This window comes from Setaria italica, chromosome IX (assembly GCF_000263155.2).
Source record: "Setaria italica strain Yugu1 chromosome IX, Setaria_italica_v2.0, whole genome shotgun sequence".
NCBI lineage: Eukaryota > Viridiplantae > Streptophyta > Magnoliopsida > Poales > Poaceae > Setaria > Setaria italica.
In genome coordinates, this window is record NC_028458.1 from 51,308,798 (window position 1) to 51,322,373 (window position 13,576).

Here is a 13,576-nt window from a genome sequence, read left to right on the forward strand (position 1 = left end):
GACACCGTATGACTGCATGGCCGCATTGACGTTCCTCTCATCTGGAACGAAGTCCTCATCGAAGTGATACTAGCAACACTCGGCGCCATGTCCTTCCTTGAAGCAAACTTGGCACCGGGTCTTGGAGCAGGGCTTCTGTCCTCCACTGCGACCATTGGACACGATGCCACGCCCTTGGCAACCTCCAAAGCCACGGCCACGGTTAGATCCATTATCGTAGCCACAGCCTCCTCCTCCTTCTCCTCGATTGTAGCCACGTCCTCCACGAGACGCGGAATTCACCGAGGAGTATGATGATGAGTTGGCGTTGTGCTGCATGTTAAGGCGATTTTCATAACTCAATACCTGCGCAAGAAGCTCGTTGTAGCCGATTTGCTTGCTCTTGGAGATGACCGCCGTCACGAGTGGGTTGTATTCAACATCAAAGCCCGTCAGGATATACCCAACGAGTTCTTCATCACCAAGGGATTTCCCTGCTGCTGCCATCTCATCGGACAATGCTTTCATCTTGCTCATAAACTCAGCAGCAGATTGGTTTCCCTTCTTCAGCGTCACCATGGAGATACACGTGTTCATGCATCACGCTCTTGTTTGCGACAAGTAGATGTTATCCTCGGCAGACCAGAGTTCAGCCGCAGTTGTCGTCGTAGCGACTTGCACCATGACATCACGTGTCATGGTGGTGAGCAGGTAGCCCAACACCTGCTGACCATGCGCCACCCACTTGGTGTATTCTGGGTTGGCGCTCTTGATGGTCTTCTCAACTACCGTGACGTCAATCTCCTTAGCCAGCACCGGTGCCGTGCCGTCTAGGTGCCCCTCAAGTTGGGCACCGCGGATGGCCGGTAGAACTTGGCTTTTCCATAGAACAAGATTGTTCTCGGACAGGTTCTCCGTGATGGGGAGGGTGAGCAGCGACGAGATCGCCGGACCAGCGGAAGAGGATGCGCTGGAGTCTTCCATTTAGATGTGTTTGTAGAGGTAGGCTCTTGGTACCATGTAAAATTGGTAAGCGTTATCAACCTTTGCCACGGTCGCGCCATGTATTTATATGCAAGCCATCAACCGGCTAGGTTACAACAAGTTGTTACACGCTAGGATCTTTGATCCGGTTACAATTTAAAGAGATACATCTTAAGAGCTCGAGACTCGATCTATCATGACTCTATCTATAAGCCATATACTTTAACAGGCAGAAGCTAGTACGCATCGGATGCTACTGCTCGTAGCAGTGCCCGTTCGGTCTTGGAGCCTGCACAACGACTCGGCGAGGTACAGGTACAGTATCAAGTTACGGTGTGGTAATTACCAGTCAGCTTCATCTGATTTCCTTCGAGTCTTCGACCACTACTGCTGTAGCCTGTAGGACTGTAGAAGCACTGTTTGTTGTGAAAGTGCCGCGCAGCTGTTGCGGTAGTGCGTTACCAAATGTACAAAAACGACGCCGAAAGCAGGACCCTGGTCCGCGACCGGGGAGAGACGGGCCAGGATCCTCACAATGATTGTGCATTTGTGTTCGATTGATTTTGCTCAATTTTCCTTGCGCCCCGAACAGGATTACACTTCTTTAGACATCAACCGACTGCAACAACCAGCAACCAGAAACGGGATAGAGGCATCAATTATTCATCCCGTCACCTAAAAAGATCAATCATTCATCGACATCGATCAACAGCTACGACTGACGAAGTTAGTTAATACAGTACACCGAATGCGCCGTGTATGATAGTGGTATGATTCAGGCACGACGGAATCGAAATGACGCTTCGGATTTATAGACAAGTGACACGACAATTGTTTGGCGCCGCCCGCACCGAGAGACGCCGATCGGCTCAACCACCGTCGTCCGAAGGTACTGAGCAATCGCTGCGCTCCATAAACACTAGTGTTGCTCTTGCTCTGCTCGTGAGCTCCGGTTACTGCCCATAGCCTCATACTGCTGTGCCGCACACGATGGCACGGGAGGGGGAGGCCAGACTTTGACACGCTGGCGTCCATGGGGCATGGACCCTCATGCAGACGAACACGATCGTCTATGGTGTCAAAGGCGAGTGGCGTCGGTTGCAGTGCTGTCAGTGTCTGATTGGCAACAAAAACTGTTTGGCGTCGAGCACGCAATCGAGGAGGGAGGCAGGGAGCTCACCGCACGCCGGGGGCCCGGTACTCGTGCTTCGCTCGCCGCTCGGCGCCGCCGGCGCGCGTGCGTGAACACGAAGAAACTCATCCGAAAAAAGGGCACAGAGACTGCGCTGCGTGCCATAAATTTCCGGGACGCGTGTTTGGCGACCTCCGACCTTCCTCCGCGCCCGTCGTCGCAGGCGATCTGCCAGCCAGACGGACAGGAAATCCGCGCGTGGAGCGGAGAGCTGCATCTGAGCATCGGTGGTAGCATTTCTGATGGAAAAGCGGCAGTTTCTTTCAGTGAACACGACGCGAGAAGTCTTTCGAGGTGTACGTCTCGCACAATCTTCAGGTCGCAAGTGCCATCAGAGAACTGTGTTCTGAGCTGCACGGAGCACCACTGCTTCGACTTGACCCAAAGCAACATCGTGACGGCTGCTTCGATGCCTTCAATGCGAGTTGTTTAGTCATGCTAAAAGGGGAGCCGAGAGGTAAGCAGCTCAGCTTTGGAGCCAGAATGAGGTAGTCTGTAACCAACTTGATGGTTGGGAAGTTTAATTTGGGTAAGATGGGAAATGGTTTGTTGGGTCCGTTATATCATGCAGGTATGCAACGGTCTATCTGATAAACCACTCGTCCTGAGAAAGAAACGGCTTCCATCTTCTATGTTACTTGAAGCATCTAATACGTGACATTAGACCATATTTCAGATGCCACTGTGGACACGGACAGCAAACCTCTCCTCTGTTTCGAGCTCGACGCAAGATCCCATTCATGACAATCACGCGAATCTGTTTGACCTGCAGCGACACTGCTAGTGTGGTTAGACTTGGGAATGCCAATCCCATTCAGAGAACTCTAGGGGGAATGGAACACAAGTGACAGTCTTGGGAGAAACTGTTTGACTCCTGGTGCTTACGAATGACCTCTCATGCATGCAACCGTGCAAGGATCGGCCCCGTACAACGCCGCGCGACAAGCGATGCCATGCACGGCCGTCGGCTTTCGTGCTCCGACCTCCGAGACCCCCCTCGTGTGCCGACAGCACAGTCAGATCGTGCAGGAGGCAGTGGTACGATCTGCAGTAGCCTCTTCCACGGGCGTGACGCCCCACTGCTCGCAGTCTGTTCGCGAGTAAATGTCGTGTCAGAGATCGATGCCGAACGTGCGACAGCGACGTGAAACGGGACAATCATCTCTCTGACAGCAACGTCCCGCCTCGTGCCCGGCCGCCGCGCGGCGCCCGCCGGGCCCCCGGCGCCGCACCGCGCGGGAGTGACACACAGAGTGGGTGCCCAGATGGAATGGATTATGGACGCCACCCGGCTCCTTCTGGGACGAAGCAATTCGGAGGCTGTGTGCCCCGGCGGCTGTTTCCAGCACTTGACACGCGTAGAGGATTTGTGGTAAATGATGAGTATATAGGAGAGAGAATGGAGCATAATGCATGCTTTAAGGGCAAGTATATTGCTACACGTCACCAGGTCATCTCATGCAGTGTCACGTAGGATTTTTGATGATGTGGAGGAGAGAGAGCGAGGAGAGAGAAAGAGACCATTGTTTCGCGAAACAACCACCTCATGAGCTAAATCATAATATTTTATTTTTCTTATGCACAAATTAAGGAATTATATACCACTAACAGCAACTTATAGGACAACCCATTATACGCGTTGCCTGTTGAATCGTCTCAAGATTACGTGTCAATGCATAAGACCGCCTATTAGACGACAAATTAAGGACTTATATACCACTACTAGCAACTTATAGGATAACGTAGGAACCTATTGTACGCGTTGCCTGTTGAATCGTCTCAAGATTATCAATGCATGAGACCTCCTGTTAGACGACAACCATGTACTTGCCTGCACTAAGGACTTGATGAGATGTGTACCGAGGTCCTGTGAGTGTCGGAGAGGACCATTACCAGTACATTATTTATTTTTCTCATTAAACTGCACCATAAATATTATTGGTCGTAAAGCTTTCGCATGAATTTTTTCCTTTTTCACTTGGTGAATTTACAAGGACATACAAATACTGTGTGTGTCTGTACAGGGGAAAGAAGCGTCCTGCACATATCTAGAAATTACATGTTTGATAAAAAAAAAGAATTTCTGATATCATGTACACATTATGAAAAAAACTAGGAAAAGAAAGAAATTTACGTCACAATCTATGTTCTTGCCAATAATTTTTTCACAAGTGTTCACACTGTCCAAAAAATACATATCACAACAAGAAAGTGTTGCCTTGAATCAAACTGCACAGATTCTACGGCCAGCTCTAAAAAAAATAATGTGCATTAAGAAAAATCACAGTACGGATCCAACATTTTCAAGAAGAGCAAAACGGAATCAGTTGCGGGATGATGCTTGCCGATGGTTGCCGTTACTTGCTGCCGTCAACGTTGCGGACCTCGCCTCGTCGTCCTTGTCTTCGACGGTGACGAGTCTCGTTGTTTCGAACATCGAGCATGCTGACGCCGGGATCCGGCATCCCCGCTAGGGGCAACCGTGGATCTCGCTAGCCCATCCACGGATCCGTTCCTCGCGCCTTGATTCGACCCCTTTTTCCTCCTCGGCGGCGACGGATCCTCCACGAATCCGAGCCGAGCCCTCACGAGCTCGTGGTGCCTCCATGCCATGGATCTGCCAAATCCGAACTCCTCCATGGCTGGATCTCGCCGCCATGGATCTGGAGGGGAGAGAAGACGTGAAGAGAGGGCATACCTCGACCTAGTCACCTCCATGGCAGCATCCATGAAGTCGATGGAGCTCACGGGCCGCCTCCTCGACGGTGGGGAAGACCGGAGAGGGCCTCCGTCTTGGACGGCGATGGCTACCTCGCCGGAGCCTGCCTCCATGGATCCCGTCGTCGGGTTCCCGCATCGCCACCGCCTGGATCTCGTGCGCCGCCGCTGTTGTATGAGAGAGGGGGGGAGCCGAGGGGACGGTGAAAGTGGAGAGAGAGAGAAAGCAGGTCGGGTGGAGTAGAAAAGTCAAGCACGGTCATTAGGGAAATAATTATCTCTTTCCTAATCTATCTACCAAGCGTTAGGTGCCTCCATCGATCTTCAATCGCACGGCAGGAGCAAATCACCTCCCGGGTACGTGCCCTCCGGAAGGGATTTTCGGCTCCTTCTGTTGGGACGTCGGCCATCGTCTGATGCGAGGGATCGCAATAAAGCTTGCAGGGCACTAGTTATCATACACCTTTCTATCGTCAATTCGTCATCGCAGCAGTACTGTCAACTTGCGCTATCCTGAACAGTGGAGCTTGTTGCAGGAAACGTGCTCTGCTGAGAAGATTAGGCTACGAAACTTCGAAATGCAAACGGTTAACTCTTGTGGTGCTACACGATGCACGAGAGCGTACGCCACGCACAGGACACCGCAGGTAGGGTAGGTATTTTGTGCAGTAGTCTCCGTGCATCGTCCTCTTTCTACCGGCCTTCGTGTCGGCGTTTTCTCTCGATCGCAAGTTGTGTGATGTGTCGGTGCTTGGCGATGGCGTTGGATCGGTCGAGCACCTCCCTCCGGCAGCGAACCGATCTCGCCATCTCCGGTTTCTCCTCCATCTGGCAGAACGGCCGGCATGCGTACTGCCAGCGCCACGCTACGCCAGGACGGTAACACTGTGACGCGCTGTCCCTTCCCCGGCTCAGCTCGGACACATGGGTCAGGTGAACAAGCGTGGCACGACGACGACGCGCGCTCGGCGGTCGGCGTCGCAGCCGCAGCCGGATCTGGAGCCCGTGTCAATCAACGGCGTGCGTCAGACTCAGAGTGTGCGTGTCTGTGCTCCCTGTCAATATGGTTGTTGCTACGCTGGGTATGAAATCCACACGCTGGGCCCTCCCTCTCCCGACCCCCGTGTCGCTCGCTTCGGGCGGCCCGGGAGGAAGCACCGCGACTGCCCCCGAAACTCCCCCGTCAGATCTAGTGCGCGTTCACCGGCTACGGCGGCGACTGCGGGCGGTGCATGGTGTGGTCCGGCGGCGGGGGCACCCACGGCCGGCGCACGGCGTCATCCAACGGCCGGTGGTGGGGCTGGTGGTGCCGACTATCTCTTTACACCGTGGTGACAATGTGGGTGAAAACACATTTCTTCTTGGGATGGCGTCGATGGCGCCATTGACGTTATGCCCTTCCTGAAGGTGACGTCGGGCATCTCTGGTGCGGACCTTGGCTCCTCACTGGGGCCAACGTCAAGGGCACCGGTCTTCCCTGTCGGATGTGGCGGGTGAAAACCCAACCCAGTTTGACCTTGCTTCGACGACGGCTGCTTCCGAAAGGACGCTTCTCTTTCTTTCTTTTCCTTTCTTTCTCTTCTCCTTTTCTTAAAAAAAGAAAAGAAAAGGAAAAAGAGAGGATCCAATCCATAACGTTGGTTTCTCTTCTCTTTTTCTTAGAAAAAAAAGAAAACAAAGAAAAAGAGATGATCCAATCCGTGGCGTTGGTTGTGTGGTAGTTTGTATCGACATCCTAATCTGACCGGGTAGAGTTCGTGAAGGCTTGGATCGATGTCCCAATCCGACCGGGCGGAGTTTTCGCTAAGGATCGTGTCGATGTCACCATCCGAGGCTAGAGTTGAGAGAGACCCGGTTGATGGCTCAATCCAACCGGCATATTGTGTGGTTGAATTGAGTTTGAGTAGTGCGTTGGTGTGGTACGGTGCGGGATGTCCCAATTCAACCGGCCGGTGTTATTTTGTTTGCCCAATCTAGACTTATTCTTTTTTTTAATATAATTTTCGTTTTAAAAAAGAAATCCACACGCTGACTTCCAGAATTTTTCCACTCGGGAAAACGACGAAGGACTAGGAATGGTCGACATGCCACAGCTTGAGTCAATCATCGGATGTCTTCAACGTTATTCAGAAAAACCTGTTCTTAAACGGCAAGGGGACGACGGGCGAATCTTCGGTTGTTGGATGAACTGCTATCAGACATAAACCTGCTTAGGAGTAAATAACAAAGCTTGCTCTCTCGTCCTACATGCCTAGTAGCCTAGAGAATGGCTCTAGCGGCACAATCCAGTGCTTTCGAGATTGGAACTCTCCAACTAATGCCCGGCACAACGAAAGGCTGCTAGTAGGTTGATGGGCCTGTTCCAACAGATTAAAGCTTTTCTTAAAGACTCGATCACTGCACTGGAAAAGAATTGTGGTCATGAAGTTCTGCAGCAGCGGCTGTACATACCGGTGCTGGCAACATGAGTATGAACAGAATATAATACAGTACAGAGAGTCAATTTCCAGACTGATGCATTGATGTACGACTTCTCCAAACCGCAAGCTTAAGATGACACCTGATCCGAAAGAACTGTAGGACATGTTGATGGTTCGTTTAGGGACGAGAAATCAATGTGTCAGAATCTAATCAGTTAACTCATGAGAGCTGCTTAATCAAACAAGCAGCGGGTTGTTTTAACCAAAGGACACGGCATCATCCGTCGGTAGCCTGAAATACTCTTCAGAAAATAACTGTCTTTTCTCTGCTGATGCCTGATTGAACGAACTGTGCCCCCACAGTCGCAGCTGTGCATCTTGGATTTTAGGGCCATTCGGCTGCAGGACCTGACTGTCGCTATCTTGATGCTTGCACGGCCATGGACATGGCACTGAATTTCATGTCAGAAATTGTTTGCTCCGTGTCGGAAAGAAATGAACAGCGAAAACTGTCACCACTGCTGCGAGGAAGATTGATGATTGACCGGGCAGCGGCCCTCACCAATATATTTAATGCCGTTGTAATTGCCTCATAATGGCCTGCTATTAGCCGCTTTAATATTCTAACCAAGCCAGCCATATATATTTCATTAAGATCTAACCAAATAATTGAGCAGCTTAATCAAAGTTTTTGCTCAAGAGACATACCGGCGCATCCGTGCACCGCGCGAAAAAAAATACCGGCGCATCTGTACTTACAGGTGCTTAATTATGTTAATTTTTTGTGGATGAAATTACTTGAAGCATATTCAGGACACATTTAAATAGGGTAACAATTTGCAACAAAGATACAGGTGTGCTCTTTTGATGGTTTTTAGACGATCTTGTGGAGTAATTTTTTTTTTTTTGACGATGATATAGACAGTTGCGGTTTGTTGACCCGATTTCTTTTATTATGGGCCTACCTCGTTAGCAACTTCGTACCAATTGTGATCCAGAAAACCACACTTGCCTGCCCACGGGCTATACTATGGGCCGAACTCAATACGGCCGTTTTGCAGCCTTGGTGTATGACCCAACAACATCAGCCCAGCCTTGTCCACGACCGTTTCGAGCCCAACATAGATCGAAGTACCGCAGCAGCAGATATGCGTCAATATGCCCCAGCAAACACGGGCCTAATTTCTTTGTGGCCCATTTAGATCGGACCTTCTTAGCCCGTCCGTGATGGACTTTTCGGTACTTTCACAATGGTTCGGCCCATGTTGCTTGGGCGCGGCGGCGTCTTCCACCTACCAGCAAGCGTTTTCCATGCGCGGGGAGGGAGTGTCCCGAAAAATACAGCCGCTGCAGCCCAGCCGAGTGACGGACTGTCCCCCATTGGATTCCACTCCGCCCGTCCCAAAGACTAGTAACTGATGCCACAACAATGTGTTTGACCCTTGCTCGCTGATTTTGGGACCCATTGCTGGCACGACCAACGTGTCGTGCCGGTAGAATTCACCACTCGCTTGGCTCAGAGCCTCAGACCCCTTTGGCCCCTTGTACCATCAGCCATCAGCATCCTTTTCTTCTCGAGGCACTATACACCGCTGACTGCTCTAGGAGGAGGTAACTCCACCCAATCACCTCACCCCGGCCCGTTTCTCCCCATTCTTTTCCTCACCCCACTCCAGCCTCCAATCAGTCACCATCCGTGCAATCTCTGTATCACGGTCAGGACTGCGCTCCAGGAATGGCGCCGTGCCGCCTGCTCCGAGTCGGCTGGGGGCTCCAACCCCTGTGCGCCTCTCGCCTTGCCGCGGCGCTGTGCGCGGCTGTGGTCGTCGCGCTGGCGCTGGCGCCCGCCTCGGACGCCACCTCGGCGTCGCTCGTGGGCATCAACTACGGCCGCGTCGGGAACAACCTCCCGCCGCCGCAGTCCGTGCTGCCGCTGCTCGAGGGCCTCGGCATTGGCCGCGTGCGGATGTACGACGCCGACCCCGCCGTGCTGCGCGCGTTCGCCCGCACCGGGGTCGAGCTCGTCGTCGGCGTGCCCGACGAGTGCCTGGCCGCCGTCGCCGACCCGGGCGGCGCCGCGCGGTGGCTCAAGGAGAACCTCGTGCCCTTCCTGCCGGACACCAAGATCGCCGTGCTCACCGTCGGCAACGAGGTGCTCACCGGCAGCAACAGCTCCTCGCTCTCGCGCGTCCTGCTCCCGGCGATGCAGTCCCTGCACGGCGCGGTGGGCGCGCTCGACCTCGACAAGCAGATCACCGTCACCACGGCGCACAACCTCGGCGTGCTCGGCACGTCGTACCCGCCCTCGGCGGGGGCGTTCCGCAAGGACCTGCTCCCGTACCTCTGCCCCATCCTCGACTACCACGCCCGGACCGGCTCGCCGTTCCTCGTGAACGCGTACCCCTACTTCGCCTACTCGGGCGACCCCAAGGGCGTGCAGCTGGACTACGCCCTGCTCGAGCCGGGCTACCCGGGCGTCCCCGACCCCAACTCCCGGCTGCACTACCCCAACCTCCTCGTCGCGCAGGTGGACGCCGTGTACCACGCCATCGCGACGGCCAACGCCGCGGCGTCGCGGGTGGTGGAGGTGCGGGTCTCCGAGACCGGGTGGCCCTCCGCGGGGGCCGCCAACGAGACCGGCGCGACGCCGCAGAACGCGGCGCGGTACAACAGCAACGCGATGCGGCTGGTGGCGGAGGGCAAGGGCACGCCGCTCAAGCCCGGGGTGCCGTTGCGCGCCTACGTGTTCGCGCTCTTCAATGAGAACCTCAAGCCCGGGCTGGCGTCCGAGCGCTACTACGGCCTGTTCAAGCCCGACGGCACGCCGGCGTACGAGCTCTCCTTCAAGCTGCCGCGCGACAACTCCACCTTTGGCCACGGCGGCGGCGGTTTCGGAGGTAACGGCAATGGCAACAGCGGGTACATTAGCGGCGGCGGAAACAGCAACGGCTACTACGACATCTCGGCTTCGACGCGTGATCCTCCGGTGAGCTCTGGTTCCACCCTGCTCTACCAATTGTTCTTGCTTGCAGCGATCATGATTTAGCTACTGCTGTGTTTCTGAAAAAGGATAAGGTACTTTAGGTGATTGCATCAGGCGTAGCTGCTTTAGCACTCGAGAATGTCGGGCGATGGCCATCATCCGAGTACATGTCGTGGGTTGACCATGCGCTGCACGGAAATTTATTCCCGCATCAGCGTGCTGATTCTGCGAATCGGCAAAGTGGATAGGGTGGTTTCATCAGACTTACAACTTCAGATGTGGACTTAAATCTCCATCAGCACGATTCTGTTTCAGCATCCTTGGCGTCTTTGTTTGAAATTCCTAGGGGTGCCTGAATGATCTGAAGATCTTCACATCGTTCATACCTGCATCCTGTTTAAGGTAAGGGCGATTAGGTGCCTGCAGAAACCAACACTAGATCTAGAAGTTTCTCTGCAGTGAGCTACGTACTTGTTTCTTGTTTGGAGCCTTGGAGGTACCCCTGCACTAGTGCACTACACAAACCTCCACGCTCGCACCAGGACCGCAGATGCGGTCCAACACTTGATGAAATTTCTTTAGAAATGGGCGGTGGCGAGTACTGATCTGTTTGTTGTTTCCTCGACGAATTTTGCTGCTGACTCTTTTCCTAATGAGGTCTCCTCGTCTGTTTCTGGCTTTGGTCGACAGGGCCGCTGGCGGATGTGGGCGCAGGCGGCAGTGGCAGGTGCAGCAGCCGTGCTGATGGTGGCAGCGTGAGACCACAGTGTGGCGCCGCTGGGCGGTGGCATTGTCTTGAGGAATGGCAGAATCGTCAGGGGTAGGTAGATGGATGTAGGATCAGGATGAAGTGGAGCTGCCGACCTGCCGTCCTGGGGCAGCGGCATTGGCGACGAGCTGATCTTGTGCTGCTCGTTTGTTTGTGGTTCTGACTTCTGAGACCGATCTGTTGCTGTGCAGGTGCAGCTAAGCACTAAGCAGCAATGGATCACTTCCCGGTTTCGAGTTTGCCTGCCTCCTGGAAAAGTGTGGGAAAAAAAATTGAAGTCACAATTTGCCGTGACAAAGAAAATTTTACCACACTTTTTTTTTCCTCTATGGCATGCAGAGTTCGAAGAATCCTGTTAAATGTTAGATGTCCAACTAAATACTTGATCAAATTATGGCAGGAACCGAGGACCGGACAGTTCCTGGAGCAATTCCGGAGGATAGAAGGAACGTGCAGTAGCGCATAGGTTACTTTAAACAAAGGTCGCGTCCCCGTCCCTTCAGTCCTGAAATCCTGTACACATGTGCATGAACCATGATTGTGCTGTCGTTCGTTTTTGGCAGTGACTTTGCTGCATTCTGATTCGCTTGGTTTTCAGTGCCTGTCAATGGGGATGGCTCGATGACCCCGCGTTGTACCATCCAGCAACTCCATTTGGATTCACCTTCCTCAACCACAAGTGAAGCTTGAGGCTAACCGCACTGCACGATTGTAAATCTCCCGGAACGCTAAATACACCGGCTAAACTCCCGCACCGCTACTCTCTATCCCAACCTCTACCCTTCCGATCGCTACAGGAAATCTCCAAAGCCAACGCTCGAGCGGACGAACGCTATCCTACCGACGCGGATCTCACGCCCCGCCTGCGAAGTGTCCTGCGCGTGGCCGGCGGGAAGGAGGTGGCTGGCGCGGAGGGAGAAGGAGAAAGCAGTGCCGGAGGGGAGGGAGGAGAGAGGAGAGAGGGACGACAGCAGAGAGAAGCGGGCCGCCGCGCCCGTGCCAGGAGGTCGTCGCGCCGGAGAAGGAGGCTGTCGCCCCGGAGGAGGCTGTCGCGCTGGAGAAGGAGGCTGCCGCGCTCCCGTCACCGAGTCGACGTCCTCAAGCTCCCACCGCGCGACGCCGAGCTCCTGTACCTCGCGCGCTTTGCCGGCGTCGAGTTCTTCCCGCGCGACATCGACGCCGTCCTCTCCAACCCGGGAGGCTGCCATGGCCGCAGCGGCGGGGAGGAGGAGCCAGCAGGAGTAAGGAAGGGCGGCGGGCGACGGGAGCAGCAGCAGGGCGTGACCACTGCCGGCCGGGGAGGAGGGGGCCTGCCGCCGCACCAAATCCGCCCGCGGATTCAACCGGCGGAGCTCGTCAGGTCCTCCGCGAGCGGATCTGCCGCAAGGGAGAAGGAGGCCACCGGGGAGGGGAGCCTGCCACGGTGGCCGTGGGGGAGAATGAGGCTACCCGCACGGGGCGTCGCCCGGGAGGAGGAGAGGGGGGAGAGAGGGGCGGCGGAGAGTAGCGGACGGAGAGGGCGATGGGGAGGGGAGGAAGGAGACGGTGGTTGCTTTGGCGAATGGGATAGCGGTAGGGCGGCAGCGGAGAGAAGAAAAAATGGATCGGTAAAACGGATCTGACATGTGGACCCTGCTCCCTGTAGAGGTCATTTTAGGGACCGTGCGGTGCGGTTAGCCTAAGGCCTTGAGCCCCAGCAAACCATCAACCGTCAGCGTGAGGACAACACTCCCTCTCTACACATCTCGCGAGTCGATCAGAATTCAGAACCAAGCAATGGTTGCATTCAACGAAGGTAGCGCTCCACATCAGATCAGACTACTTGCAACTGGGTTCATCTCTAATGTTTCAATCGTATACAGATTTCTAGTCTTTTAAAAGTACTACCTCCACCCCAAATTACTATTCATTTTGACTTTTCTAGATACAACATTTTTACTACGTATCTAAATATAAGTATAATTATATATCTAGATGTATGTCAAAGATGTATATCTAGAAAAATCAAAATGAATATTAATTTGGGACGGATGAAGTATCTAGTTAGCTAGAATATTTTAAATTCACTAGATATTTTGGAGTGCTTAACCGTTAACGTGGGAGAAAATTAAAGGCCAAACTTTGAACGGTAAAGTCAAGGTTATCAAATATCTGTGAACAGGTTTAGTAGCGGTCACTTTTTGCTAAGGTCCCGTTTGGGTCCAAGGAATTGGAATCTATTTATGGAGTAGGCTAATTTATGTTGGAATGTGGCATTCCACAACTTTCCAAAGTTTAGATATAAGCCTATCTTAAATTCATGGGGTGGGAGATGGAAATTGATTCTATAGATTATGGTTATTAGAATGGAATTCAATTCTTATAGCACGCTCTTAGACTCGCTTCTCTATAGTAGAAGTGCAGCATACAAGTATCTCTCCCATATCACCAACTATAATATACAACTATATTCCACATACAATTATATTAGCTTAATTAATTTGTGTCTAAATTATGATTATTAGGATGGAATTCAATTCCAATGATCCAAG

General features: G+C 53.2%; 2 protein-coding genes across 4 annotated transcripts; one reads left to right on the top strand and one right to left on the bottom strand.

The window, feature by feature from the left end:
* Positions 1 to 579: 579 nt before the first annotated feature.
* Positions 580 to 963, bottom strand: LOC105915193. Its single transcript, XM_012849149.1, has one exon. It carries the CDS (start codon positions 961 to 963, stop codon positions 580 to 582), a length of 384 nt encoding a protein of 127 aa, XP_012704603.1.
* Positions 964 to 8,877: 7,914 nt separating this feature from the next.
* Positions 8,878 to 11,621, top strand: LOC101769882 (glucan endo-1,3-beta-glucosidase 11). Of its 3 annotated transcripts, none has more exons than XR_002675652.1 (3): positions 8,878 to 10,279; positions 10,967 to 11,096; positions 11,237 to 11,621. XR_002675652.1 is itself a non-coding variant. In XM_004984961.3 (2 exons), exons 1-2 carry the CDS (start codon positions 9,029 to 9,031, stop codon positions 11,033 to 11,035), a joined length of 1,320 nt encoding a protein of 439 aa, XP_004985018.1. In that variant the 5' UTR covers positions 8,878 to 9,028; the 3' UTR covers positions 11,036 to 11,621. The 3 variants fall into 3 exon arrangements, 1 of the variants encoding a protein (XP_004985018.1); XR_002675653.1 differs by having other exon boundaries at positions 11,446 to 11,621; XM_004984961.3 differs by having other exon boundaries at positions 10,967 to 11,621.
* The last annotated feature ends 1,955 nt before the right edge of the window (positions 11,622 to 13,576 follow it).

Bases quoted from the DNA above. Each gene is read 5' to 3' on its own strand.
- LOC105915193 (XM_012849149.1), bottom strand. From the start codon at position 963: ATGGAAGACTCCAGCGCATCCTCTTCCGCTGGTCCGGCGATCTCGTCG.
- LOC101769882 (XM_004984961.3), top strand. From the start codon at position 9,029: ATGGCGCCGTGCCGCCTGCTCCGAGTCGGCTGGGGGCTCCAACCCCTG. The intron at 10,280-10,966 runs GTGAGCTCTGGT...TTTGGTCGACAG, and splicing joins CTTCGACGCGTGATCCTCCG to GGCCGCTGGCGGATGTGGGC.